At 33.9% G+C, this 24,582-nt stretch overlaps 3 protein-coding genes, 1 non-coding gene and 1 pseudogene across 11 annotated transcripts; 3 read left to right on the forward strand and 2 right to left on the reverse strand.

The window, feature by feature from the left end:
- The first annotated feature begins 66 nt into the window (after nucleotides 1–66).
- Nucleotides 67–6,798, forward strand: LOC103839963 (annotated as a pseudogene).
- Nucleotides 6,799–7,221: 423 nt separating this feature from the next.
- Nucleotides 7,222–12,117, forward strand: LOC103839904 (protein transport Sec1b). 7 transcript variants are annotated; one of them, XR_004450898.1, is made up of 21 exons: nucleotides 7,826–7,898; nucleotides 8,082–8,213; nucleotides 8,295–8,373; nucleotides 8,453–8,503; nucleotides 8,594–8,690; nucleotides 8,789–8,821; nucleotides 8,960–9,085; nucleotides 9,178–9,369; nucleotides 9,449–9,532; nucleotides 9,629–9,727; nucleotides 9,845–9,921; nucleotides 10,008–10,104; nucleotides 10,208–10,333; nucleotides 10,421–10,516; nucleotides 10,615–10,737; nucleotides 10,841–10,918; nucleotides 11,008–11,186; nucleotides 11,259–11,349; nucleotides 11,426–11,515; nucleotides 11,599–11,761; nucleotides 12,030–12,117. XR_004450898.1 is itself a non-coding variant. In XM_009116389.3 (20 exons), exons 1-20 carry the CDS (start codon nucleotides 7,826–7,828, stop codon nucleotides 11,653–11,655), a joined length of 1,977 nt encoding a protein of 658 aa, XP_009114637.1. In that variant the 5' UTR covers nucleotides 7,222–7,825; the 3' UTR covers nucleotides 11,656–11,880. The 7 variants fall into 7 exon arrangements, 4 of the variants coding, with proteins under 4 accessions (XP_009114637.1, XP_033134822.1, XP_009114636.1 ...); XR_004450897.1 differs by having other exon boundaries at nucleotides 11,599–11,748; nucleotides 12,029–12,117; XR_004450899.1 differs by having other exon boundaries at nucleotides 11,599–11,749; nucleotides 12,032–12,115.
- LOC103839905 lies at nucleotides 11,941–20,883 on the reverse strand. 2 transcript variants are annotated; one of them, XR_004450901.1, is made up of 6 exons: nucleotides 16,672–20,883; nucleotides 15,293–15,445; nucleotides 15,030–15,166; nucleotides 14,708–14,938; nucleotides 13,876–14,614; nucleotides 11,941–12,276 (listed from the first exon to the last, which is right to left on the reverse strand). XR_004450901.1 is itself a non-coding variant. In XM_009116390.3 (5 exons), the coding sequence occupies exons 1-5, from the start codon at nucleotides 17,087–17,089 to the stop codon at nucleotides 14,105–14,107; spliced, it is 1,449 nt and encodes a 482-aa protein (XP_009114638.2). In that variant the 5' UTR covers nucleotides 17,090–20,883; the 3' UTR covers nucleotides 12,789–14,104. The 2 variants fall into 2 exon arrangements, 1 of the variants encoding a protein (XP_009114638.2); XM_009116390.3 differs by lacking the exon at nucleotides 11,941–12,276 and having other exon boundaries at nucleotides 12,789–14,614.
- TRNAK-CUU lies at nucleotides 12,181–12,253 on the reverse strand. Its single transcript has one exon. It is a non-coding gene; the product is annotated as a tRNA-Lys (tRNA).
- A 100-nt stretch (nucleotides 20,884–20,983) lies between the features above and the next one.
- On the forward strand, nucleotides 20,984–22,402 carry LOC103839907 (ATP-dependent Clp protease ATP-binding subunit CLPT2, chloroplastic). Its single transcript, XM_009116391.2, has 5 exons — nucleotides 20,984–21,369; nucleotides 21,444–21,482; nucleotides 21,549–21,658; nucleotides 21,736–21,915; nucleotides 22,100–22,402. Exons 1-5 carry the CDS (start codon nucleotides 20,999–21,001, stop codon nucleotides 22,255–22,257), a joined length of 858 nt encoding a protein of 285 aa, XP_009114639.2. The 5' UTR covers nucleotides 20,984–20,998; the 3' UTR covers nucleotides 22,258–22,402.
- The last annotated feature ends 2,180 nt before the right edge of the window (nucleotides 22,403–24,582 follow it).

The raw sequence follows: 24,582 nt of genomic DNA on the forward strand, positions 1-24,582 counted from the left end.
AACAACTTTATTACTATTAAATTAAGTTTTTCTCTAATATGTGTATTTTAATAAATAAATATAATTTTCTAAAAGAATATAAATAAAACCTCTTTTGCATCTATATTGTAAAAAAAACAAGTATTTATGTATATTCACAAGAATAGCATTTATCGATTATATAGATATATATCTGAGAAACACTCAATTTTATTCTTATATTTTTAGGAAAACTATAAAGATAAGTTAGACAAAATCTTACAAATTAACATTTGAGTTTTGTTTTTTCTGTTAACAAATTTCATTCGTTTAAAATTTAAGTGTTAAATTAACTAAGAGGCGACCAAAATTTTGGCTGATTTATATGATAAAAATAATAGTCATATATTCATTTGGAAAGAAAATCGGCATAAACTTTAGAGATATAAAAATATGAATTAAACTAAAAATCTCAAACATTTTTGAAAATTATAAAGATGGTCAAATTCTTGAACATTTAGTTTAGTTTTGTTTAAAGTAATTAAGATTGTGAATATATTCATTTTTTGAATGACTGTTAAATGATTCAAGACAAAAAGAAACACTTTTGTACAATATGTGTCATGTTTTAAGAAATCTAAATTTTTGAAACTACTAAAGAAAAAAAAAACTTTCATCTAGTAGCAAACCTCAGTCCCATTATTTTACTATATCGTCCATTGTCATGTCCTGGTAGTGAGTCGATGCGGTTTCGGACCAGTTTTTGCCATGTCTCCTATTGTTCCTCTCTCGCCATAACGAGTATACCACAGTAGAAATAACCTTTCAGGTTGTGGTATACTCTTTATGGAGAGAGAGGTCTAGTGCTCATTAGTTTATTTGCAGTAGAGAACCAACGAGGAGTTTGGATTCTAAAGTAATGGATCAGGTCAAACGTATTAACGTATTGTATGTAGCTTCCCAAGAAAAGACTTTGTTGACACGTCGTTTTCTGAGTTCTTTAAGTGTTTATCTTTTATTGTGCAGCCAAATTATATCCTTTTACCATAAACTAAACTAGTGATGGGTCAAGTTCACATCATGGAGTACCTCGCTTTGCTTTTATAATCTGGCTGGCAGTGAAGAACAGACTCTCCACAGGTGATCGAATGCGAACTTGGGGTCAAGGTCAAAGCTGTCTGTTCTGTGGGGAGCCAAACGAGACAAGAGATCATTTGTTTTTCGCTTGCCCCTACACGTATACTATTTGGATTGAAATGGTTGGTACCTTGCTAGGAAGACCTCCCGATCCTGACTGGGAAATAAATCTTCAACACCTCATAACGCATAGACTGGGTTACCTCAGCTACATTCTTCTGAGGCTGGCGTTTCAAACTACTGTCTATATGATCTGGAGGGAGCGTAATGACAGGAAGCATCTAAAGAAACCTCGACAGCTTAACCAACTGGCCAAGCTCATCGACAAAACTGTGCGGAATCGGATCACGGCAACGGGTTATGCGAAGAAGCCTCGCCTTAGAGGTCTTATGCAACTCTGGTTTCGAGCTCATACATAGTTAAATTTTAAGTTTTTGACATCAAAGTTCTTGTACATAATCATTCTTTATAGAGTTGATCAGTAAATTTAACATTTCATCAGAAAAAAAACAAGTTCACATCATATAATAATGATGGGTCAAGTCCAACGATCCATATATTAAACAAGTATGTATGTTTTCCGAGATCAGAGTTGCTAATTCACATTTCCCAAATGGATCCAAGATTGATCTCAGCCGCTCAAATAGGAAGCATATATGACTTGTATGCTCTAATCCATGAGGATCCCTACATTCTTGAAACCATCGATGTCATACCTTTCATAAGCACTCCTCTTCATGTAGCTTATGCTTTTGGAAATCTTGCTTTTGCCATGGATATGATTTGGAAATATTTGCTAGGAAAATTAATTACCACTTATGGGTCAAGCCCATGTTTCTATAGAGGAGGATCAGGGGGTTATTCAAACTTGATCCCGATCTAGTTCGTCTTCAAGGAAAAGAAGGTATACAGTATTTCTTGTGATTCTACCATAAAAGACAAAACAAAACATCTTGTATGTGTTTGCTTTGTTGAAAATGTTTGATCTTTTGTTTTGTTTGGTGTGACTTGTGTGAGAAGCAAAATAAAACAGCTTGCATGTGTTTGATCTCTTGTTTTGGTGCAGCTTGTGTAAACATGTTTTATTTTGAAAATAGGTACAGCCCCGTTTCGTATGCTTGTAAGAAGAGGAGAACTTGATCTTATGACGGAGTTCCTTTTGGCTTGTCTTCGTTGTGTTAAAGATGTGAACAAATAACGGCAAGACGCCTCTACACAATGCGGTTATGAACGATAGATATGAAGTGTAGAAGCCGTAAAACCGGTTAGAGTTAAACGATAATATAAATACGATGTTAAGGAAAAAATAGACGATTCAAAACCGAAATGGAAACGAAACCATGGAGTCGAGACGAATCTCTTTCCTTAACTCTTAATATTCGCTCCGTTAGTGCGACAGATCTGTACTAATATGAGTCCCAGGATAAAACCATATAAGGTTATCACGCGGCACTTGTGAAGAACCTCTACGAACTAATAATCTACGAAACACTCTCTAGACTTACGCGTAGGAGTTTTTGCTGGTATTTTGCAGTGAAAAAGTTAAGAAATGAATGAAGATGAGAGGCGATATTTAAAGAGACGGAGACGATCCACTTCCCGCAACAGCTGCTGCACGTGGGCGAGAATCTCGCGGAGATCGAGGGAAGTTGAGTTCCGAAACTTCTTCCTCAAGCCTCTCTCTTATCTCGTTTAAAACTACTTGTCGTTTTAAATAAAATTGTATGCTGTTTTTTCCAGAAATAAATGGCAAAACGTTGAGCTTAACTTGGTCCAAAAAGACTGGTTCTTATCGGGTCAAAGGCCCTCCACCCAAGCCCAAGCCCACGCCGAGCCGGCTGGACGGCGGCGGCGGCGCGCGCGTGGGGAGCCTTCTCCTCTCTCAAGCTGTTTAACTCATGATATCATGGGATCATATATAAACAGCTCAGACTTTCTTCTTCTGGCCGATGTGAAACTTTTCCCACTTCACCATTTCATTTATTTAACATTTCTGATGGGCTCAGACCCATATCATTTGTTATTCACATTTTAATAAGGCCTATTGGCTTTATTGTTCCAACATGAAGAACTTGAAGTACTCGTGGGATGGGTGCAGAAATTGCGTCAAATAGATGCCGAATTGCTAGAGATGCAAGTATTGAACCGATGTGACCAGAATGGTAACATAGCCTTGCAGATGGCAGCATATCAAGATAAAATCAAGGTAATAAAGATTCTGCTAGGTTCTCGAACGGTTAACCGAAACATCTATAACCAGAAGGCTTAACCGCTCTAGCTATTTTGCAAAATCAGAGATATAGGAATGGTCGAAGAAACCATTCAAAAATCAGGAGGTGACATCGCAAACTCTCGAAGAAATTATCAGAAATATTGAGATCACCTATACGTTTCAAAGAGCATTTGTACACAAAAGCAGCCCGGTATAAGAAAAAGATATCAGATGGATCACGTAGCGCGCTTCTAGTGATAGTTGCACTAATAATCACTACTACTTATCAGACAGCTTTTCAACCACCTGGAGGTGTGTACCAAAGCAATGCTGAGGAAAGTAGTGGTAGGAAGAGTGTTGGTAAAGTTGTGATGAACCAAACTTATTTCAAAGTAGTGGTAGGAAGAGTGCGGGTCTCATGGCGTTTACCTTTTTACCAGCTGGAGAAGAATATATGTGGTATTTTCTATGGATAATGGTGCCTCTCCATGTCTCTTACTTAGTCTCAGTGTCTGTTATATCCCCAGATACAATTTGGTACTTACCGTTCAGTATTGGTTGGGTTATATTTGTTATTATTGTTTACATGATTGTGTGTTTCTTGCGGTGGAAATGGTCTAAGAAGAAGATACCTGAACCAAGAAGCGAATTGGTTCTTACAGGCTTGACAACTTTGAATCAAGCAAAAGAAGTGTGGGGATGTGAGATTTGTGTGTTTGGTAATAATAAGACATTAAATAGGATTGATTGTGGTAGATTGTTCAATGTAACATATGAATAGTTTCTCTTTGTTAGGACAAACATGAACACATATCGCGATGTTATCCTATTTTCAAGATTCGTTGGTGAGATGATTGATGCTCTATTTCCTAAATTGTTTTTGAGTAATTTTCCTTGATAATACATGATCTTCAATATATCTAACAAATAGTTATGGGGAACATATCTTATTTTTGTTGGGCTGATCCAAATAAAGCAAAACAAAAATTGAGTTTATAATAATCTAAAGATTTTGAACTATCAAAGAATGAAATAAATATAACAAAACACGTACAACCACTATGTGTATCTTAATCCTATGCCTAGCCAGACCATTGAAAACCCAAACCTAGAAACATCCAACACGACATACCCTAAGCCACCGACATCAAGCAAAGGGGGACATTGACCCAAGAATAATAAGCTACCGTCAAAGATCGAACCCTGGTCATCGCTCATATCAAGTAGACTGAACCTCAATGGCGGATCTAGCATCTATAATAATATGGGACACAATATATTATATAACAAAATTATAGTTGTTAGAGTTGATTTTCAACCAGAGGTGCATGGGGCAATGAAGAAACCATCAGAATTTATAGTTTTTCTTCAACAAAACTAATGAAGAATAAAATTATATGTGGCATTTGCCCCACCCAGTTGCTACCTAGGTCCGCTGCTGCTTGACATAGATCCAAAATACAAGTCTTGAGAAATTCAACGAGTTAATTTATATCGTAAATCCGATGGTTTAATTTATAAAGTCTTACATTAAGTTAGACTTAGACCATTAGTTGTAGCTACAAATTTGGTTTGTCTTTTGGATTCGATAATTTAAATAGTTTTGGTTATTGGTGAATAAAAGTCAAATCTTACTATGTTCTCCAAATGTCAACAAATTTTTATTCAGTCGTTGTCAAAATACACATTGATAGTAACGTATAGGGGACATTTTGAGAATTTGCATATTAGTTGGATGTGGGGATGGACAAAAACCGGACAGTTTCTATTTAAATGTACATCATAATGAATTTTTCTTGTAAGAGTAATACGAATTTAGTTTCATACTTGATTTGTTAAAAACGAGTGTTTGTTGTTTTAAATATTTCTTTCTCAAAAATGAGTTACCTATGAATTAGATGAAAGTAACGCATAATTATCCCGATGGCAGAGCTAGAATTTTTTTTATTTGGGTTATACTATAAAAAATTAATATTAAAACTTGATAATATATGATAACTTTAACAAAAATATTTCTCTTTTCATAAAATTAATACGGGCATATAAAAGTTTAAACATAAATTAGTGGGGTAAAATGTCAAAATTTGACTAAATATTAAAGTAATTTAAGAAAAATATAAGCTAAATTTTTTTCCTCCAAATTTATAGGGGTCATGTGATCCCACAAGTCTTTCTTAGGCTTTGATTGGTAACATGTGGTATCTTTGATTTAGTTTGAGTTAGGAGTCTAGATCATTAGTAACCAAAAATGTCACCAATTATGCATTAAACTTTATTTTTTGATTTTAAGTTTGAGTTAACATGTACTATCTTTGAGTAAGGATTTTGAGTTACACCCTTTTGTAAATTTGATACATCAAAACTTAATGCAACATCAAGGAAAAATCCATGTGTTTAGAATTTGAGTTAGCATTTTAATGATTTTTTTCTATTTAAAAAAAAATAACGACAGAAAAGGAAAAATCAAATAGAATTGTCAAATTTGAGTCACGTTAGTAGATTCCTCTGTAAGTAAATTTTAAAATGTATTTATGGTTTTATACCCACAAAGTTAACAATATCTTTAGGAAACTAAAAACAAATAATTTCAAATATTAGTGTAAATAATTAAGTTACGTTTGTATGCTATTTTGTTTGTAAATTTTAAAATTTTATTTATGGTGTTAAACCCAAAAATTTAACAATATCTTATGTTTATTATTTTTATTATAAATTATTGTTTTAAAATTATAAAACACAATGTCACTAGAAAAAATAATAAATAATAATATTTTACTTTTAAAATAAATAATAAATAATAATATTTTTAAATTTTAAGATGTGAAATAATGTTGTTAGAGTTATAACTCTTTAGAAAATATAATACATATCTTATATATTAAAACAGAAGTCACAACTTTGATTCATGTGTGATTTTTTTTTAAAACGGACCCTCATTAGAAATCAGTTATCATTCATTTATTATTAATAACATGGTTTAATAATATATCATAACTAATATAACTATAACTCCTACAAAACCGGAATGGTAAACATGACCAATTTTTAATCTTAATTAAATGTAAAATCAATTTATAAATAGCCAGTATAAATCAAATTTGACCATTATCAAATTTATAGATAATGTAAACCATTATCAAACCAGTCTGTGGACCAATACATTACCCTGTTGTTATTATTCTAAACATCCAATATAAATCAAATTTCGACTAACCCCTTAGACTAACGACGAACACTATACCAAATGGGTTTAATTAATCACCATATGTATATTGCATTTATAAAACAAATTATATACACCAAATCTGAATTACATACTAACTAATTGCACCGCAATATTTTACAGGCACAATATATTATAGTGTTAAAAATTTAATGTTTTTAACAGTGTCCCAAATTTTTTATCTATTACCAATCTGATTTTGTTTTTAACAGTAGGTCCAATTTGATTTAAATTTTATATATATTTCAAATTTAGAAATAAAAAATATGTAAGATAATACAGTTACATAATTATGTTTTCAAAACAAAATTTGTTACAAGAATACAAAATTTGAATTTTCTTATAATAATAATATCATAAATCAAATAAACACAAGTATAATAGAGTTACATAATACATAATACTAAACTATATTAATTTATTGATAAATTTTGTTTTATAAACTAAAATGATTTAGTATATAAAATAAAACCCGCACGGTTGTGCGGATCGAGATCTAGTTACAACTTATTTCTTGTCAAATATTATTTCACATTAAAATAAAAAAATACATTATTATTTATTTTAGAATAAGTTTACGTTGTTTGTTTTTAATAAATATTCATTATGTATATGTTTATTTTCAATTATTTAACTAAAAAACTATACTGCAACTTATATATCAAAAATGTTACCAGTCATCAATTTTAATGAAATGATAACTTTTATTTCTACTACAAACTTACCACATAAATGTAACGTATTTTATCACATAATTTTTACCGCAAATCATATCAAATTACAATACACACTACGGTTCAAATTGAATATTACATGTCACCGGTAGGAGCCTTTGCCTCCGTCCCTGCTTGTCCCGATCATAGTGGGATGTTATTGAAAGGTTATTTAGATGGTGGGCTTATATAGAAAGTGCTGATTATATTGAGGGTTACTTTCACAAATAAAACTTCTTTTAATAAAATAACCATTCTTGAGTCCCAAAGTTTGACTTTCACACACGTTCTCTGAGAAAAATCGTTCAGAGTTTGAAAAATCGTGGGCTCGCTCTCGGAGCCGGAGCCGACCCGGAAAGTGTAGAAGAAGCGCCAAGTTTCCTTCTTTTTACTTTTTCTCTTCATCACCAAGTAAACCCTAGATTCTCCCCCCTTTTTCTTCGATCCAGAAGATCTACAAAAATCAAACACTATCTTCTCCTCATCTTTCGAGAATCTGTTTCGGAGTCTCTTACCTTCGAGTCAACCGTAATTTTCTTATTTTCCCTCGATCAAAATCTTTTTTTTTTTTAATCATACGCCATGTCTTTCTCCGATTCTGGATCCTACTCAAATGGCGGAGATCACAAGAGTTTCAGGCAAATCACCCGCGAGAGTGAGCTTCTTTCTCTTACCAATCCTATTGTGTTTCAATCTGGAAGCTTCTAGTGTTCGGGTTTTAGGGTTTATCGATTTCGAATTAGATGTTTGTTTTTAGGATGCTTTGTTAACCTTAAATCAAGACAACAAGTCGTGTGTCATTTTTTTTTTTCTGGTTTGTAATGTATTTTGATTTCAGGATTACTGTATGAAATGCTTATGCCAGAGAAAAATGGGACCCCCAGGAAGGTGCTTGTTCTGGACAAGTTCACAGTGAAGATTATGTCATCTGCTGCCAAAATGTCTGAGATCTCACAACAAGGCGTTTCTTGTTAGTATATTACCCCCCTTGTTTTAATCTTCTTGGCTTTGCTTTTTTTTTTTCATGTTTTTTTTGTTTCGTTTTTTTTAGTGGTTGAGCTCATAACTAGACGGAGGCAACCTATGACTTCCTTTGATGCCATATACTTTATTCAACCGTCCGAATCAAAGTAAAACCTCTTCCATCTGTGATCAGTTTCTAGCAAATTAAATTAGATTTCCTGAAGGTTTTTCTTTGTTTTTTTTCAGTGTCAATGCGTTTTTGTCTGATATGACTGGAAAATCACCGCTTTACAAAAAGTATGTGACCAAGTCTTTCAGTTATACCTATGGACTTTCTCGTCTGAAATGATTTTAACTGTTTTTTTTTTCTTTTTAATGTTGCTTTAGGGCTTTCGTTTTCTTTAGCTCTCCTGTTTCGAGAAGCTTGGTTACTCTCATCCGGAAGGACATGAGAGCGATGAAACGAATTAGCGCATTGAAAGAGGTCGACTTTATATGCCACCTCTACTTTTGTTCTCACTTTCCTTACTAGTCACGTACAATCTCACAAGATTGCGTAAATTTGATTTTCATTATATGCAGATGAACTTGGAGTACATTAGCATGGACATTCAGGTTTATCTTCAGTGTTTATAATCTTGATTTGGTTTCTTCTCGTGAGCCCAAACTTACACACAGCTTAGAAGTTAGAACTGACTTGTCTACAGGAAAATGAATGTGTTTTAACTACATTTCTATGTATTGTCTTTTCAGGGGTTCGTTACGAATAACGAAAACGCTCTGGAAGATCTTTACAGCGACGAGGAGAACCATCAGAGAGCAGATGCTTGCTTGAATGTGGTAGCTAAACGCATTGCTACAGTTTTGGCTTCGCTAAAGGTACGTACGAGGCACAAAATCAAAACCTTCTTTGTTTGATTTAGGATGAATTTACTAAGACAGTCTTATCTTTAAACTCGTCTGGTATACAGGAATACCCCTTTGTGCGCTACCGTGGAGCCAAAGCTCTTGATGCCTCAACAATGACAACTTACCGAGAGTTGATTCCTACAAAGCTTGCTGCTGGTGTATGGAACTGTCTGGCAAGATACAAACAGACAATCGAAGATTTTCCTCAGACTGAAACATGTGAACTACTTATCCTGGATCGATCCATAGACCAGGTCTGGATCTTCACTGAGACAATTATCTTTCAGTTTTTACTTGAAATGTTGTTGTTATTCCTTTTTTTTTGTTTCTTAGATCGCACCTCTCATTCATGAGTGGACATATGATGCAATGTGCCATGATTTGCTTAAGATGGAAGGAAATAAATATACATACGAGGTGACATTTTGATTTTGCGTTCAGATCTTATAAAATTTTGTTGGAGCTCATCACTACAGGATATGGTAATTTTGTCTTTTATTTCTTAGTGTATAGGTTCCGAGTAACAGTGGTGGTGATCCTGAAATGAGAGAGGTTTTTTTAGATGAAGAAGACCCCATTTGGGTGGAGCTTCGTGATGTTCATATTGCAGATGTAATTCTCTTGCTATATTATCATTCCTCCTCTTTCTCAGACTTTTATGTTTCACATGTGGGTAATGTCATTTATTTGGATTTGTTTGGGAGTAATCTCTTCTTGTTTTTTGTTCAGGCAAGTGAAAGATTGCATGAGAAGATGACAAACTTCGTGTCGAAGAACAAAGCCGCGCAATTGAAACACAGTTCAAAGTAGTTACCGGTTTGACTTTTTTTTTTATCGATTCAAGTGATCCACTAGAACTATTCTGATTAATTTATTGGCTTCTTGTATCCAGAGACTTTGGTGACATTTCAACAAAAGATTTGACGAAGGTGGTTCACGCTCTGCCACAGTACAGTGAGCAAATTGACAAGCTCTCACTTCATGTAGAGGTCAGTTTTAAGCTTATAACATAAACCATTGAAGAAAGTTTGACTAAATATATTTATCTTGCAAGTTGATTAGCTTAACGTGACAAGGTTAATGTCACTGCAGATTGCTAGAACAATTAACAGAACAATAATGGAGCAAGGTCTAAGAGAACTCGGGAAGCTAGAGCAGGACCTTGTTTTTGGGGATGCTGGAAGAAAAGACGTTATCAAATTCTTGAGCACCAACAATGTAAACTTCTCTGTTTTTTTTTTTTTTTTTTCGTTTTTAGTTTCAGACATCAGAAGATGTTGTGCTGAAAATGTTCAACATTTCCAGGTTATAAACCAAGAAAGCAAGCTACGGTTAATGATGATTCTTGCCGCAATATACCCCAAGAAGTTTGAAGGTGAAAAGGGGCGAAAGATGATGGAGGTATAGAACACTATTCCTCCTTCAAAAGGCTTGATGGAAGCTAAGGATGATTGATTATGATTTTTGAGCTTTTCTACATGTTTGATTAAATCCTTCAGCTAGCAAAATTGTCGGGGGATGATGTAGTAGCTGTGAACAATTTGAGATTACTTGGACCAGTACATACAGAATCTAAAAGGAGCACAACAGGATCTTTTTCTCTCAAGTTTGATGTCCTTAAGGTACGTATTCTTCCTCATTCTTGTTTTCTTATCACAGTGTCTTAAGACTGAGACCTTACCTGAAAATTTAATAACTGGAAATCTTTTGATCTATGTGAATCAGAAGAAGCGAGCTGCTCGTAAAGACCGGGTTGGTGAAACTCAAACATGGCAACTGTCTCGTTTTTATCCAATCGTAGAGGTTCTAAATTTCATCTCTATATCACTTTCAGCAGTGTTTGTTCAGACAGATACGGTAACATGTTTGGTTTCTTTCTCTTTTTTATTCAGGAACTTGTTGAGAAACTTAACAAAGGTCATTTGCCAAAGCAAGACTATCCTTGTATGAATGAACCAAAACCAACCTTTTATTCAGCCTCTCAGTCTCCATCAGGGAGTCCAGTATTACCTCATTCAAGACGGACGCCAACTTGGGCAAGACGCCATCTCTCTGACGATGGATATTTCAGGTAAGATGTTATTTTGATGATAATGGTGAAATCAAACATTGACTTTATTCGCCTTCTCTATGTGTGTTTCAGTGACTCATTTCTAGGACGAACATCTAGCGGATTCAAGAAAAAGGGGCAGAGGATTTTCGTCTTCATAGTTGGAGGAGCAACGAGATCTGAGGTACTGTGAATTATTATGGACTGAGGATTCGTCAATTGGTAACCAAATGGGTTAATTAGTGATACATTTGTTACAGTTAAGGGTTTGCCACAAACTTACGGAGAAGCTTGACAGAGAAGTTATCTTAGGCTCCTCCAGCTTCCTTGATCCCCAAACTTTCCTTACGGTATGAACTCTTTCGTACGCCCAGAAGCTTTCTTTGTGTCTCTGTTTCACTAATGATTAACAATGTGTTTATGGTGTATGCAGAAAATGAAACAAATTAATGAAGAAGAGGAGATTTCACTGGATGATATTGACATCTAATCGCTTGATTTTGTTTTGGAGAGGTTTCTCTGTCCATCTAGACAACTTATTGTGGTATTGATTTGTGCTTTTGGAAATAAAAAACTGTGACATGATCGGGTCCGATTGGTAATGGCTGTAGCTTTAAATATTTTGCTGTAGAAAAAAATCTGTAGACTTTTTGTTGTGGCTTTAGATTTTATTGCTGTAGAATTTTATTGAAGCACTAAAAAATTGCTTTGGATATTTGGCTCTGCAGAGCACTTGTACAGCTGTAGGATATTTTAAGAGCTGTGGTTTCAAAAAAAAATTTAAAGCTTGATTGCTCTGAATTTGGTGCTGTGGAAATAAATAGGGCTGTGGACAGCACCTACAGCAACTACCAACCACCCCCGATATGTCTTCACTATGTAAATAAAGTAATAAACACATTTTGTTTGATTCCTTAGTTTGACTACGAACAAAAGAAACTGGTTGATTATTTGTTTTTTTCTTAAAGTGCTGTCCGTCAAAATATAAGGAAAAAGTAAAACAAAAACAAAAATACGCCCACCGTGGGGCTCGAACCCACGACCACAAGGTTAAGAGCCTTGCGCTCTACCAACTGAGCTAGACGGGCTTGATGACTTACGTTGTGGGTAACTTTGGTAAATCGGCTAATTCCTACATCAACAAGGATCAACGGTCCCGATCAGTACATAAACATGTTACCTGTGCGAAAACATACATCAACTAGTACAAAATTTAATTTTCATACATGAACTTTCAAAATTTGGTTTTATCATACATTGACCTAATTTCCGTTAGTCAAACGTTGAGTTGTCGTTAACCGGTAATAGAAAACCGGCTAATTCCTACAACAACAGGGACCAATGATACATATCAATACATAAACACTTTACTTGTGCAAAAACATACATCAACTAATACAAAATTCAAATTCAATACATGAACTTTTGAAATCTGGTTTAACATACGTTAAAGCTTGATATTTACCTAACTTCAACTAGTCAAATAATATCGAAGATAAATTGTCTGTCACGTATTGATTAAGTAAGGTTTTTAATGTATTATGTGGTAATTAAACTGTATTACGCGGTAATTGAATGAGAAAAATAAATCATGTATGTCAAACGATTTTTTTTGTGTGTAATTTATTAGTTAGTTTTTCTCTTTAATTTTTTCTTCAACTTTTACGACAACAGAAAACACTAACACCAAAAAAATGAAAGAAGATAAAATTGAACAAAGAGAAAAGAGAATTTCTTCGATAAGCTAAACATTTTCATTTCTCTCTGTCAATTACTACGTACTATGGTTTAATTATCACATAATACAATAAAAAACTTTACTTAATCAATACATGACATACCATTTATTTTCGGTATTATTTGACTAGTGGAAATTAGGTAAATCTATTTTATTAAATTTAATTACAAAATAAAACTAACATTATTTTCAACAGATTTATTACATATTTTCTTTCCTTATTTTCACTCAACTTAACTACTTTATTAATTGTATTTTTTTCAAATAATTTGACAGCATGTCTTATAAAAATATAAAACAGAACTTACCTATTTTTAAGTGTTTTATTATATCTTTTACATTTTTTTATACTTCTTAACTACTTCATTAAGATATGGATATCAAGTATACGGTTGGGTATGGATTGGTTCTTTCGGATATCAAATTTTTTTAGGTTTTGAAATTATGCTTTGTTCGGGTATTATAAAATTTTGGGTGAGATTCGAATAGGGTCTTTCAGATCCGGATGGCTTTGGTTTTTATGTATAGGCACATAATAATTAACAAAAATTTATATATTTAGGAATGTCACTAAACAATTTATAAAAAAATTAACAACAAATATCCGCACGGACGCGCATGTCAAGCTTTAGTGTATGTTAAAAACAGATTTCGAAAGTTCATGTATTGAATTTAAATTTTGTATTAGTTGATGTATGTTTTTGTACAGGTGAAGTGTTTATGTATTGATCTGGACCATTGATCACTGTTGATGTAGGAATTAGCCGATTTTCTGTTACTGGTTAACGACAGCTCAACGTTTGACTAACGGAAATTAAGTCAATGTATGATAAAACTAAATTTTGAAAGTTTGCGTATGAAAATTAAACTTTCTAGTAGTTGATGTATGTTTTCGCACAGGTAACATGTTTATGTACTGATCGGGACCGTTGGTCCTTGTTGATGTAGGAAATGGCCGATTCCCCGGGTAACTTATATTACTAATATACTAAACTTGTAATAAAGAAGAGAGATACGAACAATGGTTTCAACTTTCAACCAGCCCTTAATCCTAATTGTAAAAATGTGAGCCACTATTGAATCTACACAGCGTGACCTTTTTTATGTATAATATCCCTAGTGTGTTCCAATTATTTACATGCACGTACAAATACATATCCCCAAAAATATAGCACACAAAATGCGAGTATCTCATCACAACTCACAAGGACTCGTTAGTAAAAGGGATCTCTTGGAACTTAAACGAAGCATTACCCACATTCTCTCGTTCCAACCTGAACACATCATCCTCTTCATCGGGCAATGGCATCACTTGTCTGTCACCGACCTGTCGTGGTGGCGAAGCCATTCGATGCCACGAAAACTCGCTCGAGTCGAGTGTTTGGTTACTAAACAACATGTGGCTGCTGCTCCTTGGCGGTGAGGAGAAAGCCGCGGTGGCAGAGGTATCCCAGAGGATAACGTAGAGGATGATGGAAACCTTTGCGTGACGGTGAAGCGACAGTTTCTGGCTGAGCGAAACGGTGTCGTAGCAGCGAATGGCTCCTGTAGAGGAAACCATCCACGGCAATACCTTCTGGCTACCGACACGTGAAACAACCAGACGACGCGAGGCCTTGGCTGCACCTCTGTATAATGAGCTCAGGCCCGATCTTGCAGCTGGTGCACTCTCATCTTCGTGGTCCGTTACTGAGGAGACATAAACGAAACCCTGTGGAAGAAATATTCCAATTTAAAGTTTAAACTTTAAAGTGTTGTTTGGAAGAGATGCTGACAAAAAAAAAACCTCAATAGATATTTTCACCTCTTCAGTGCGGCTAATGGAGAAACCAAGTTTGGTGTCATCATCTCTGAGTTTGATTTCAAGTGGCAACTCAACACCAAGAGGAGCATACCAAAGCCGAACCGCTCTCACAACACCAATATCAACTCCATGATAATCCTCAAACCCATAGAAACTCACGTTTGCGAGATTCGACAGGTCAGAAAGCGAAGTCATCGTATTTACCGTTGCTGAGGCGGTCTCTCCCGATATCTTTACTATGTAAAAAAAGAAAAAAAAACTTTTTCATATTCAAACTCTCTATGCACAAATAAAAATATTACACAAACTATCATAATCTGACCTTAGTGAGCAGAGATTCAGTCTGAATATTCATAAAGACGATAGGTACGCCATTAGCTTGTGAACAACTTAGCCAAGCATTTGCACGAGCAAGTGTGTCTTCCAAGTCATTATACCGAGAACCCGCCCTTCCATGAACTATTTTTAAAAGTATATTAACATTCACACATGTACGATACATGAATTAAAAAAAAAACAAGATACATGGTAAAAAGAATTTCATCGAATGAATATGTGACCGAAAATTTAATTAATGTTTCTTACCAGAAGCTTTAGGAAGAAAAAGAATGGAGAGAAAGTTGCTGGATCCAGAGATTGGTAAAGCTTCTTGCATCCGCCTTTCCCATGGATATGAAACATAGCCATCATGAAGCTTAGCTCTCCCCAATGCTTCCACCATTCTTGACCCTCTTGAAGCTGTGAATCATTTTAACATTTCTTATTTGTACTCCCAATAAGCGAGGTTATAGAATTTTTAATTCTTCAAAATTATGGTTTTAGTTAAAAGTGTAATATATTAAAAGTAAAAAAGTGAAAATAATATTTAAATAAATAAATAAATAATCTTTCTGAAATATTTTTGACACTAAGAAATTAAGGTAATCACTGAAGCAAAACTTTCTTCTATTTTTAGAATATTCTATTTTAAAATTAAAAATAGAGGCAACCATTAGAGATGTTTTAAGAAATAACTGTTTTATAAGTCTTTTATTTAGTGACAACTAATTTAGTATTCCAATAAAACTTAAATCTATAATATTTATCACATTTAAGTAGTTATTTGCTAAAATCATCAATTGAATAATCCAGAATTTTAGCCACTACATCAACTCATCGCTAGTATAATATGAGTCGTATAATATTACCCAGCGTCAAAGTAGCAAATTTTGGTTGAGTGGAAGCTTTCTTTAGTTTATTTTTATTTTGTAGGACCACGAAAAAGAAACATTCTTAGTGTATAGTTAATGATCAAATAATAACTCTTATAATGTATAAATATTTTTTTCTTAAATGTAAAAATATTCTGTGTTTCGGTTTTTTTTTGTTGTTTTAACTCACAAAACTTGTGTATGTTTTGGAAGAAATATCATTACTACAAAATTTAGAATTAAACTCATCTTTCTGATTACCAAAAAAAAAAAATCATCTTTTTTGATAAACAACAAATTGGTACACTTTTAATACTTCATCCGTATCATTTAAGTGCTGTTTAAGAATTTTTATTTTGTTATATAATAAGTGATGTTCTCAATATTTTAGATAAAATTTAATATCATTTAAAATTTATAACTGATAACAAAATTCTGTAATTTTTTATTGGTTAAATTAGTTTTATTTAATTTTATATTTATGAAACTAAAATAAATTACATAAAATTTTGTATTTTTTAAAGTTTTGTGTACAACCTTTAAAAACCACCAAAAATAATATAGAGGGAGTAACTGTTAAAAATTAATTGGTACACTTTTTAATATAAAAAAAACAAAAAACTCGTATTAAAAATAACTGCATTAATTATATTTCACCTACTGAGAAGCATGAGAGTGTACGATTACGTACGATGCCAAGGCAAAATTCAAAAAGTAAGCCAGAAAAGTCAACACAAGAACCAAAAAGATAATTAACCGACCGAGTGAACTCACCTTGTATACCGAGGCAAACAGACTCAGTACGATCCGAGAACCCAACTGTATAATTCGGGTCATCAATGGATCTAAGCATGTACTGTCTCTTACCCGCGGATTCGTTAGGAACAATACAAGCAGAAAGATCAGAGAGATCTTCGGAGCCACGCCTGACTCTGACAACAATCGAAGTTTCTTTGTTCCTGTACGAATTGTGAAGAACCTTCTGGAGCCAAGCTTTACCTCCTTTAAACGGAGCTTTGAAAATAGCCGAACCGGGTCCTGAACCGATCCGGATCTCTTCCACTATGTCTCCGGTTTGAAGCATATCGCCGCTCCATTCCTCGCTTTTTGAGCTTCCTTTGAGACAGTCGATGGAGAGGACGACGGTGTTTTCGGGTCGGGTCGTGGACTCTGATTGGTGGGTGCGATCCATTGGAGATGTAACCGGGTTTTGTCCTTTGGACTCTTTATATTGTTGAAGCTGTATGCAAACTATGCACGAGAGAGAGAGAGAGAGAGAGAGAGAGAGAGAGAGAGAGAGAGAGAGAGAGAGAGAGAGAGAGAGAGAGAGAGAGAGAGAGAACGAAAGAGAAGGTGTTTTTTTCTTGAAAAGTGATTCAGTATGCGGAATCTTTGAGAGACAATACAAAGTGAATATACAAAGTCGTACTTGGCTTAATAGCTTATATTCTTTACTAGATTATTATTTTTTGTAAAAAGATATTCGATTTAAATTTGCATGAGAACTCAAATGTTTTACAGCGTTAAAACACAGTAGGCCAAGTGGCCTTATTCTTTACTAGATTATTGGAATGATTAATTCTTAATCACTGTCACTTGTTGTGGTGGAAACTCTTTTGGTTTAGAGTTTAGTTCTATTAATTCTCGTAAAATATATTCATTCCACTTTAGAAAGATACAACTTTTGAAAAAATTGTTTCAAAAATATACAATTTCTATGCATTTTATAAGGTGATATTGAAAAAGTGTAACCTTCAAAAAGTTAATTGTAAATAATGATTTTTTATTAGTTTAAAATTATAATAAATAGATAATCTCATAAAATAATGCACTATAATCAAAACTAAAGATATATTTTCCGATGTGTAAAATTTTAAATCATACCTTTCCTTTTTAATAGAGTAAGTATAAACTGTTAGTTGTAAAAAACTATTCTTGTATTTTTTTTTCTAATTTATAGTAAAATTATCATTAAAAATTATAATAAAAAATAATGAAAACAATTGTCAAAGAAATACCTTTTCTTTTTGTGGAAGCCACTTTCATAACTGATCAAGATTTCGTCTGTCATTGAATTTGTTTATTGTGATCGTACCAATGTGTCCATTTTAGACAATATATTATTATTTGTAATAAGGTAATACCGAAAGTCAAATGATTAATTGATTACGTAACTATGAAAACTAAATGAAGTTGTTTTCATGTTGCTCAATTTTGAAAATATCAAAGATTTTAATGTAAACATCTAAGATACGACTTTCTTTGTTTTTTTTACCCTACAAGAAAACTGTGTTAATTCGTCATAATAGGAGTGTTAATACGAATTAACAAGGGAGCACATTTCATTGTTAAACGATCGTCATAATGGAAAATTCATCATAATTTCCGTGTAAAATTTACGAGGAAAAGTATTCGTCCTAAAGGCGAAGAAAATTTATTCATCATCGAAAGAGAGAAGAAAACTTATTCATCGTAAAAGTGACGAAAACTTATTCGTCGTAAACGCGTTGTAAGTGTTAGAGTTAAACTTTGTTGTAATATCGTATTTAAATAGTTGTTAAACTTACGACGAATTTACAAATTTTTGCATGTAATGTTCTTGTAAAATTTACAAGGAAATTACAAGTATTTCGTTGAAAAGACCTTGTAAAACTTACAAAGATTTTACAAAGAATCCAAGTAAACTCCATGTTAATTTTACGAGGACTATACGACTCATTGTCGTATTATATGTATGAAATAATATTGAAATTAAAATTATAATTTAAAATTTAAAGTATTTAAATTAGAAAACGAAAATTTGAAATTTGAAATATATATTTTTAAGAGACAAATGTCATAAAATAATATTTAAATTTATAATTTATAAAATGAAAAAACTACGGAACACACCATCGAAGTAGTTGTTGGGCCCGCTCGTTTTCGGAGAATCTTGATCCCTAGATTATGGGGAAGCTGTCCCATCCCGAGAGTCTGTCATCTATGTTCCAACGCTCTATGCAGAAGCGGTTTTTCAATCACCATAACGTCGAGAAGATTTTTAAGGGAGTCCAAACGGACCTGTTGGCATCCATCCAAGCATGCATCTGAGAAGTTTCATGATCTCGTCTCGAAGCGTAGGACAAAGTTGCCCTTGGGACTTCGTTGACGGAGCCTATGCCTACTGTCCATCCCTTCTTTCTAGGAGGCACCAAAAAGAAAAAAAATTAATTTAAGTAATTATAAAATAATTATTAAAATATAAACATATTTTAAAAGTTTATATCTTGGAAGATCTTGTCAACCTCCTCTGTTGACAATTGGATGGATAATCGATCGGGAAACTGATGGATTAACTGCATTTCACGCTCTTTAACTCAAGCAGCGACGTCGTTGAATAGCTTCTCCGATGCTGGATCTGCAAAAGTCCCGGCTGGTGTCCCTTAATTACTAACAGAAAATGCATGGAAAGCCACATTATCTACTAATATCATGCAACCGAGATAAAGAATTAAAGAGTAAAGAGAAAATAAGAACTTGTCTCATGCTCGATCTCCCTAGACAATGACTTAGTAGTTAACAAATGAAGAGAACTATTCCAAAGGACAAAGGTAAAAAAGCATGAAAAGCATTAGTATTTAAAATGCAGCATTCACTTTCTTCTAATATGATGACTCTTATACCCACATTTGAATTTTATTTTGCTACATAATTTTGTTCACATGTATTGATGCAAGTTGTTGAACTCATTGAAAATGTTGGTTTAATTAGAACAATTAAAACCGGTTCGGTTATGTGTGTACATAAATGAGGTGTAATTAGAAACATGTTTCATATAGATTTTTGTGTCGCAAGAAAAATCGTCATATCATATAATTTTTTTATTGTGATCTCATTCTCATATATGTATCCATTATAGACAGTAGACCATTATTTAAATTAAGGTGAGATGAAAAGTCAGATGAGTAATCGACTATGCAACTGACGACAGCAAAAAATGAAAAATTTCAACGTAATTTACCTTTAATTAAATAGCACTTTTCTTTGTTTTTCTCTCTATTCTCACTTAACAGATCATGCATGAACACCACTATCTAGTAAAACATACGACAGAGATAAAGAGGTGATGAACTTCTCTCACTCATGCTTTGTCTCCCTAGACGTTGACTTATTATCAGCTAGTAAATGAAGAGTAGTATTCTAAAGGACAGAGGGGGAAAACACATGGAAAGCATTAGTATTTGAAAATACATGCATTCATTTTCGTCTAAAATAAAGACTTTTATACCCACATGTGATAACTGTTTGCGACATAATCTTTTCACACACATTGTAGCAAAATTGTTCAAAGAAGGATTGAAATTGTATAAAAAATGTGCCATGCGCCGGAGTATCAAAGGATCATGCTCTACTAAATGGGCCGTTTCAGGGTTTGTTTAAACCTTAATAAGAAACATTATTTATCTTTTTGGGCTTTCAAACGTTTATGAAAATCAAACTATATAACGTGGTTAGGGCTGGTCAGAAAACACAAATCCGAAAAATCGAACCGAACCCAATTCGAAAAAGTAATATCATTAAATATCTAAACAGATTCAAAATTTCAGTTATGAGTCTGTATTATTGATGACAAAAGAAAAAAGAAAACTGAAACTGAATCCGACCGAACCGAAATATTTCACGTACCCAAAATATATTTATATAACTATATATATTAATTATTTTTATATTTAATGTATATTAAAAACATTCAAAATATATAAAATATGTTTAAATTGTCCAAAATACTTGAAATATATATACAAAAAGTCAAAAGTACATATCTAAAGTAGCTAAAGTATATTTAAAATAACAAAAATACTTAAAATAACTATTGATTCTTAATCCAAGTATTCAAACCAAACCAATTTATATGTTAATTTTAGTTAATATATTATTTCATTTATATCTTTTGAAAAATTTAAAGTATTTAATAAATTTTAAAATTTTAAAAAAATTTAAATGGGTTATCTGAACGGAAAAGATCCGAACCGAACCCGAACTAAAATGTAGAAATATCTGAATGGGATAAAATCTTTGAATCCGAAAATTCAAGATCCGAATAGATCTAAACCGAATCCGAATGGGTACCGAACGCCCACCCCCACGTGGTAGTTCGAAACGCCACCGTTTAGTGGTCTTCTTCATCCCCAGGTATCTTGCGTTATCCAAACACACACTTCTCAGTCCTTTCTTGGCGATAGAAATGGCTTCTCAATCTTTTACTTTGGCGAATCTAAGGATCTCCCAAATCGGTTCTTTCTACAGTCAGAACCCATCTTCTCCAATACACTTCTTCTCCACTAGAAATCCAGTAAAATCCCTGAACCTGACGAATCCATGGATGGCCGGTGATTCTTCTCTCTCTCTCGATTATTCCGCCTCCGTCTTGCGAACTAACTCGACAACGCGCAGAAAGATCCCAATCGCCGTCGTTGCCAGCTTACCCACCGCGTAGGTTTCTTCGATTTCGTTGATCAATCTTAGTTCTCCCTCGCCTAACTTACAAGACTTTATTATGATTACAGGAATCCAGAATCTGCGGTTTCTGATGCGAAAAAGCCAAAGTAAGTCATGTTCCTGAAGTTCGTGAGGTTGATTTAGGGTTTCATTTAAGAAAGTTCATGATGTAGATGGTCGTGGAGAGGAATCAAATCATTTGCAATGGGAGAGCTCGAAGCTAGGAAGCTCAAGTATCCCAACACTGGTACTGAATCACTTCTCATGGGTATCTTGATTGAAGGTACTTTGTTGTTTTCTTCTTGAGTTGTGAATCGAATCTTGATTGGAGTTAAAACTAGTGTTGAATCTGATGGGCAGGAACTAGTTTTACTTCCAAGTTTTTGAGGGCGCATAAGATAACGCTTTACAAAGTTCGTGAAGAAACAATCAAGTTACTAGGGAAAGCAGATTTGTATTCCTTCAGCCCTGAACATCCTCCTTTAACCCACGATGCTCAAAGAGCTCTTGACTCAGCTGTCAATCAGAATCTCAAAGCAGGTTTTGTTCTCCCTTCTTACTCAAACTTGGTGAATCTCCTCTTATGACAGCTGAGTTTTATGACACCAACATTACTTGTTTATCTCTTAGCTTACAAGTCTTCATGTCCTTAGATAATTTAATCTTGGCCGCAAGATTTTAAGACAATCTTAAGTAACGTTGTTTCATTGCTCTTTTGTTACAGGTGGTGCTGGGGAAATCATGCCAGCCCATATATTGCTGGGAGTCTGGTCTGAAGTTGAATCTCCAGGTCACAAGATACTGGCAACTCTTGGTTTCACTGATGAAAAAGCTAAAGAGTTAGAGTCCTTTGCCTCTGAATCTGGATTTCTAGATGAATAGTGTCTTGTTACATTTATCATCCTCCATTTATGCCATCTTAATTTTCATACTAAAGCCTCCAAATTTATGGTTGCAGTTTGCAATGATGTTCTTATCGGTTCATCCTACTGATTCTTTATTTTCACTTCTTTGCTTTTGCCTAACAGACTTTAAGCTCTTCCACAAAAATTACGAGCACTGGATCCTTGAGATTAAGTGTAATCTTCTCGCCTTTGCCATTTCTTTCTGCAGCCTGTTTTTTTTTTAAGACTAGAAACAGTTGCACAATGTAAACGTGACTACTAATCCCACGGTTATGAACCAACCCACTGAACCTGCGGAAAGGAACCCAAATTTTTTAGTTTACGGCTTATTAGGTTTGGATTATAGGTTGTGAACTGATTAGAAAGTTTATAGAATTAACTCGGTTATTGGTTTGGTTAGTTTTGTATTTTTTCAATTTATTCTAACCAAATTATACCAATTTCTACCGAATCATTACAAAAATAAAAATTAACCGAACAATTGAAATTAAACATGACTACATAAAAAGTGCACGTACATTTTGAGTTTACATTTATAGTCACTTTGTGCTAGAGACATTGTGTGAAAAATCATTAATTTTGTAGTTAAATTTTAACTGAATAATGTAAGCTCAAGGAATAATATTTGATATATCTCAACTATGTAAGTTCTTTTACCTATTACATTTTATCATGTACCAAGACTTAACAATGCCAATGCAGATGCTTTAGATAAGGTAGCTCTGCTAGAGCTCCATCACTCTGTCTGAGTTTTTTTTTTAATTTAATGAAGGTTTGTTCAAAAAAGGTAACAAGAGATTTAAACCTTGATTTTAGAATTAGTTAGTAGTATTGTGTGGCTAAGATGTAAAATAGAAATAAAAATAAAATAATTGGTACAAAGTAATAATGGAGCTACACTTCCTGTTAGACCATCTCCAATGGTTTACTATATTTTTTACTCTAAAATAGAGTAACTCTATAATAGAGTTTGAGTTTGTTCCAATGGTACTCTATTTTAGACTAGAAAATAGAGTGATGAAAAAAAAAAAAAAAAATTACTCTCTATTTGGAGTAAACCTATTTTTTACTCTATTATAGAGTGAGAAATAGAGTACCATTGGAGCATTTTTTACTCTAAACTTTATTTTAGAGTGAAAAATAGAGTAGGGTTGGAGATGCTCTTATATCTTTAACTGATATCTACTTTCATATTTTAAAAATATAAATTAATATTGTAAAAAACTAAAATACGATGAACATCGTATATTGGACAAAGTGTGAATAATTTACTGGAGATAATGTGTGTATATGGAAGAATTTTGACAAATTAATTGTGGATGGAGAAGTTGTGAACAAATAAAATATGGACAGTAAAATTATGGACGCTGAATTGTACATAATAGTTGTTGTGGATCTGGGCAGTGATCGGGAGATTTTTGATATGTTTTCTATCAGTTTGTAAAGACAGTGGGTTGAGAAATTTTTGGTATCTTTATGGACAGGTTCTTGTGAACCGATTCATGTAAACAAGTTCATCTTGACAGGCCGTGTAGATATAATCGCGTGGACAAGTTAGTATGGAAAAGTTGATGTCATACTTTAATTATACCATCCTGGGAAGTGAATTCGTGCTACAATCAAGGGTCCTTCGAGTAAACCCATCGACCATGTCCAAAATATTGATCAATTACATATCAAGATCAATTAGATCTAATCAATCATCTTGCATACACTCTCTGCCAGGTCCGAATATTTTGGTGCAAGCTCGCCCGTTGCTTTATGATGTCGGTAGAGCCACGGCTTGCCGGCATCGGGCTTCTCCACCTCCGTGTCTTCCTCTCGCAGCTCTTCTCGTTTCAAGCTCACGTTTTCGGTCCACCATTTTTCCGATGGATCCCAACTTGGTCGAAGGTTTCTACAACCGGTTTTTTCTTCTATGGAGGCTCCCGATATGTGAATCTATTTACATCATTTGCTCACTGTCTCCTCCTTTCTGGCCCGTCCCCACTACGACTAAGATCTGTGTGTCTAAACCTCAGATCTGCAAATCTCAACGTCTCCATTCTGGTGCTTTTCCGGCTAACAGAACCTCCCGTCACCCGTCTCCAACCTCACCGCAAGCACAACTTCAAACTACAATTTTCGACGTCTCGACCTCCTGTGTTCCAGGGGTTCCACATATAACTCGATTTCCAGATTCAGTTTCTTGTTGGTTGATAAGAGATAAACGTCACTTTTGTATTATAAAGATAGAAATGGAATCCAACGTTCGTAAACACCGATTCCTACTCACAGTGATGATCCTCCAACAATGGAAATC

Source organism: Brassica rapa, chromosome A09, assembly GCF_000309985.2.
Source record: "Brassica rapa cultivar Chiifu-401-42 chromosome A09, CAAS_Brap_v3.01, whole genome shotgun sequence".
Lineage (NCBI taxonomy): Eukaryota > Viridiplantae > Streptophyta > Magnoliopsida > Brassicales > Brassicaceae > Brassica > Brassica rapa.

What these genes read in the sequence shown, in the direction of transcription:
- LOC103839907 (XM_009116391.2), top strand. Translation starts at nt 20,999, where the DNA reads ATGGGTACCGAACGCCCACCCCCACGTGGTAGTTCGAAACGCCACCGT. An exon ending in CATGGGTATCTTGATTGAAG is followed by an intron (nt 21,659 to 21,735) that starts GTACTTTGTTGT and finishes TCTGATGGGCAG; the next exon opens with GAACTAGTTTTACTTCCAAG. An exon ending in CAATCAGAATCTCAAAGCAG is followed by an intron (nt 21,916 to 22,099) that starts GTTTTGTTCTCC and finishes CTTTTGTTACAG; the next exon opens with GTGGTGCTGGGGAAATCATG.
- LOC103839904 (XM_009116388.3), top strand. Translation starts at nt 7,826, where the DNA reads ATGTCTTTCTCCGATTCTGGATCCTACTCAAATGGCGGAGATCACAAG. An exon ending in ATTCAACCGTCCGAATCAAA is followed by an intron (nt 8,374 to 8,452) that starts GTAAAACCTCTT and finishes GTTTTTTTTCAG; the next exon opens with TGTCAATGCGTTTTTGTCTG. An exon ending in GTGATGTTCATATTGCAGAT is followed by an intron (nt 9,728 to 9,844) that starts GTAATTCTCTTG and finishes TTTTTTGTTCAG; the next exon opens with GCAAGTGAAAGATTGCATGA.
- LOC103839905 (XM_009116390.3), bottom strand. Translation starts at nt 17,089, where the DNA reads ATGGATCGCACCCACCAATCAGAGTCCACGACCCGACCCGAAAACACC. An exon ending in TTTTCTTCCTAAAGCTTCTG is followed by an intron (nt 15,167 to 15,292) that starts GTAAGAAACATT and finishes TTTTAAAAATAG; the next exon opens with TTCATGGAAGGGCGGGTTCT. An exon ending in CCATTAGCCGCACTGAAGAG is followed by an intron (nt 14,615 to 14,707) that starts GTGAAAATATCT and finishes TTTCTTCCACAG; the next exon opens with GGTTTCGTTTATGTCTCCTC.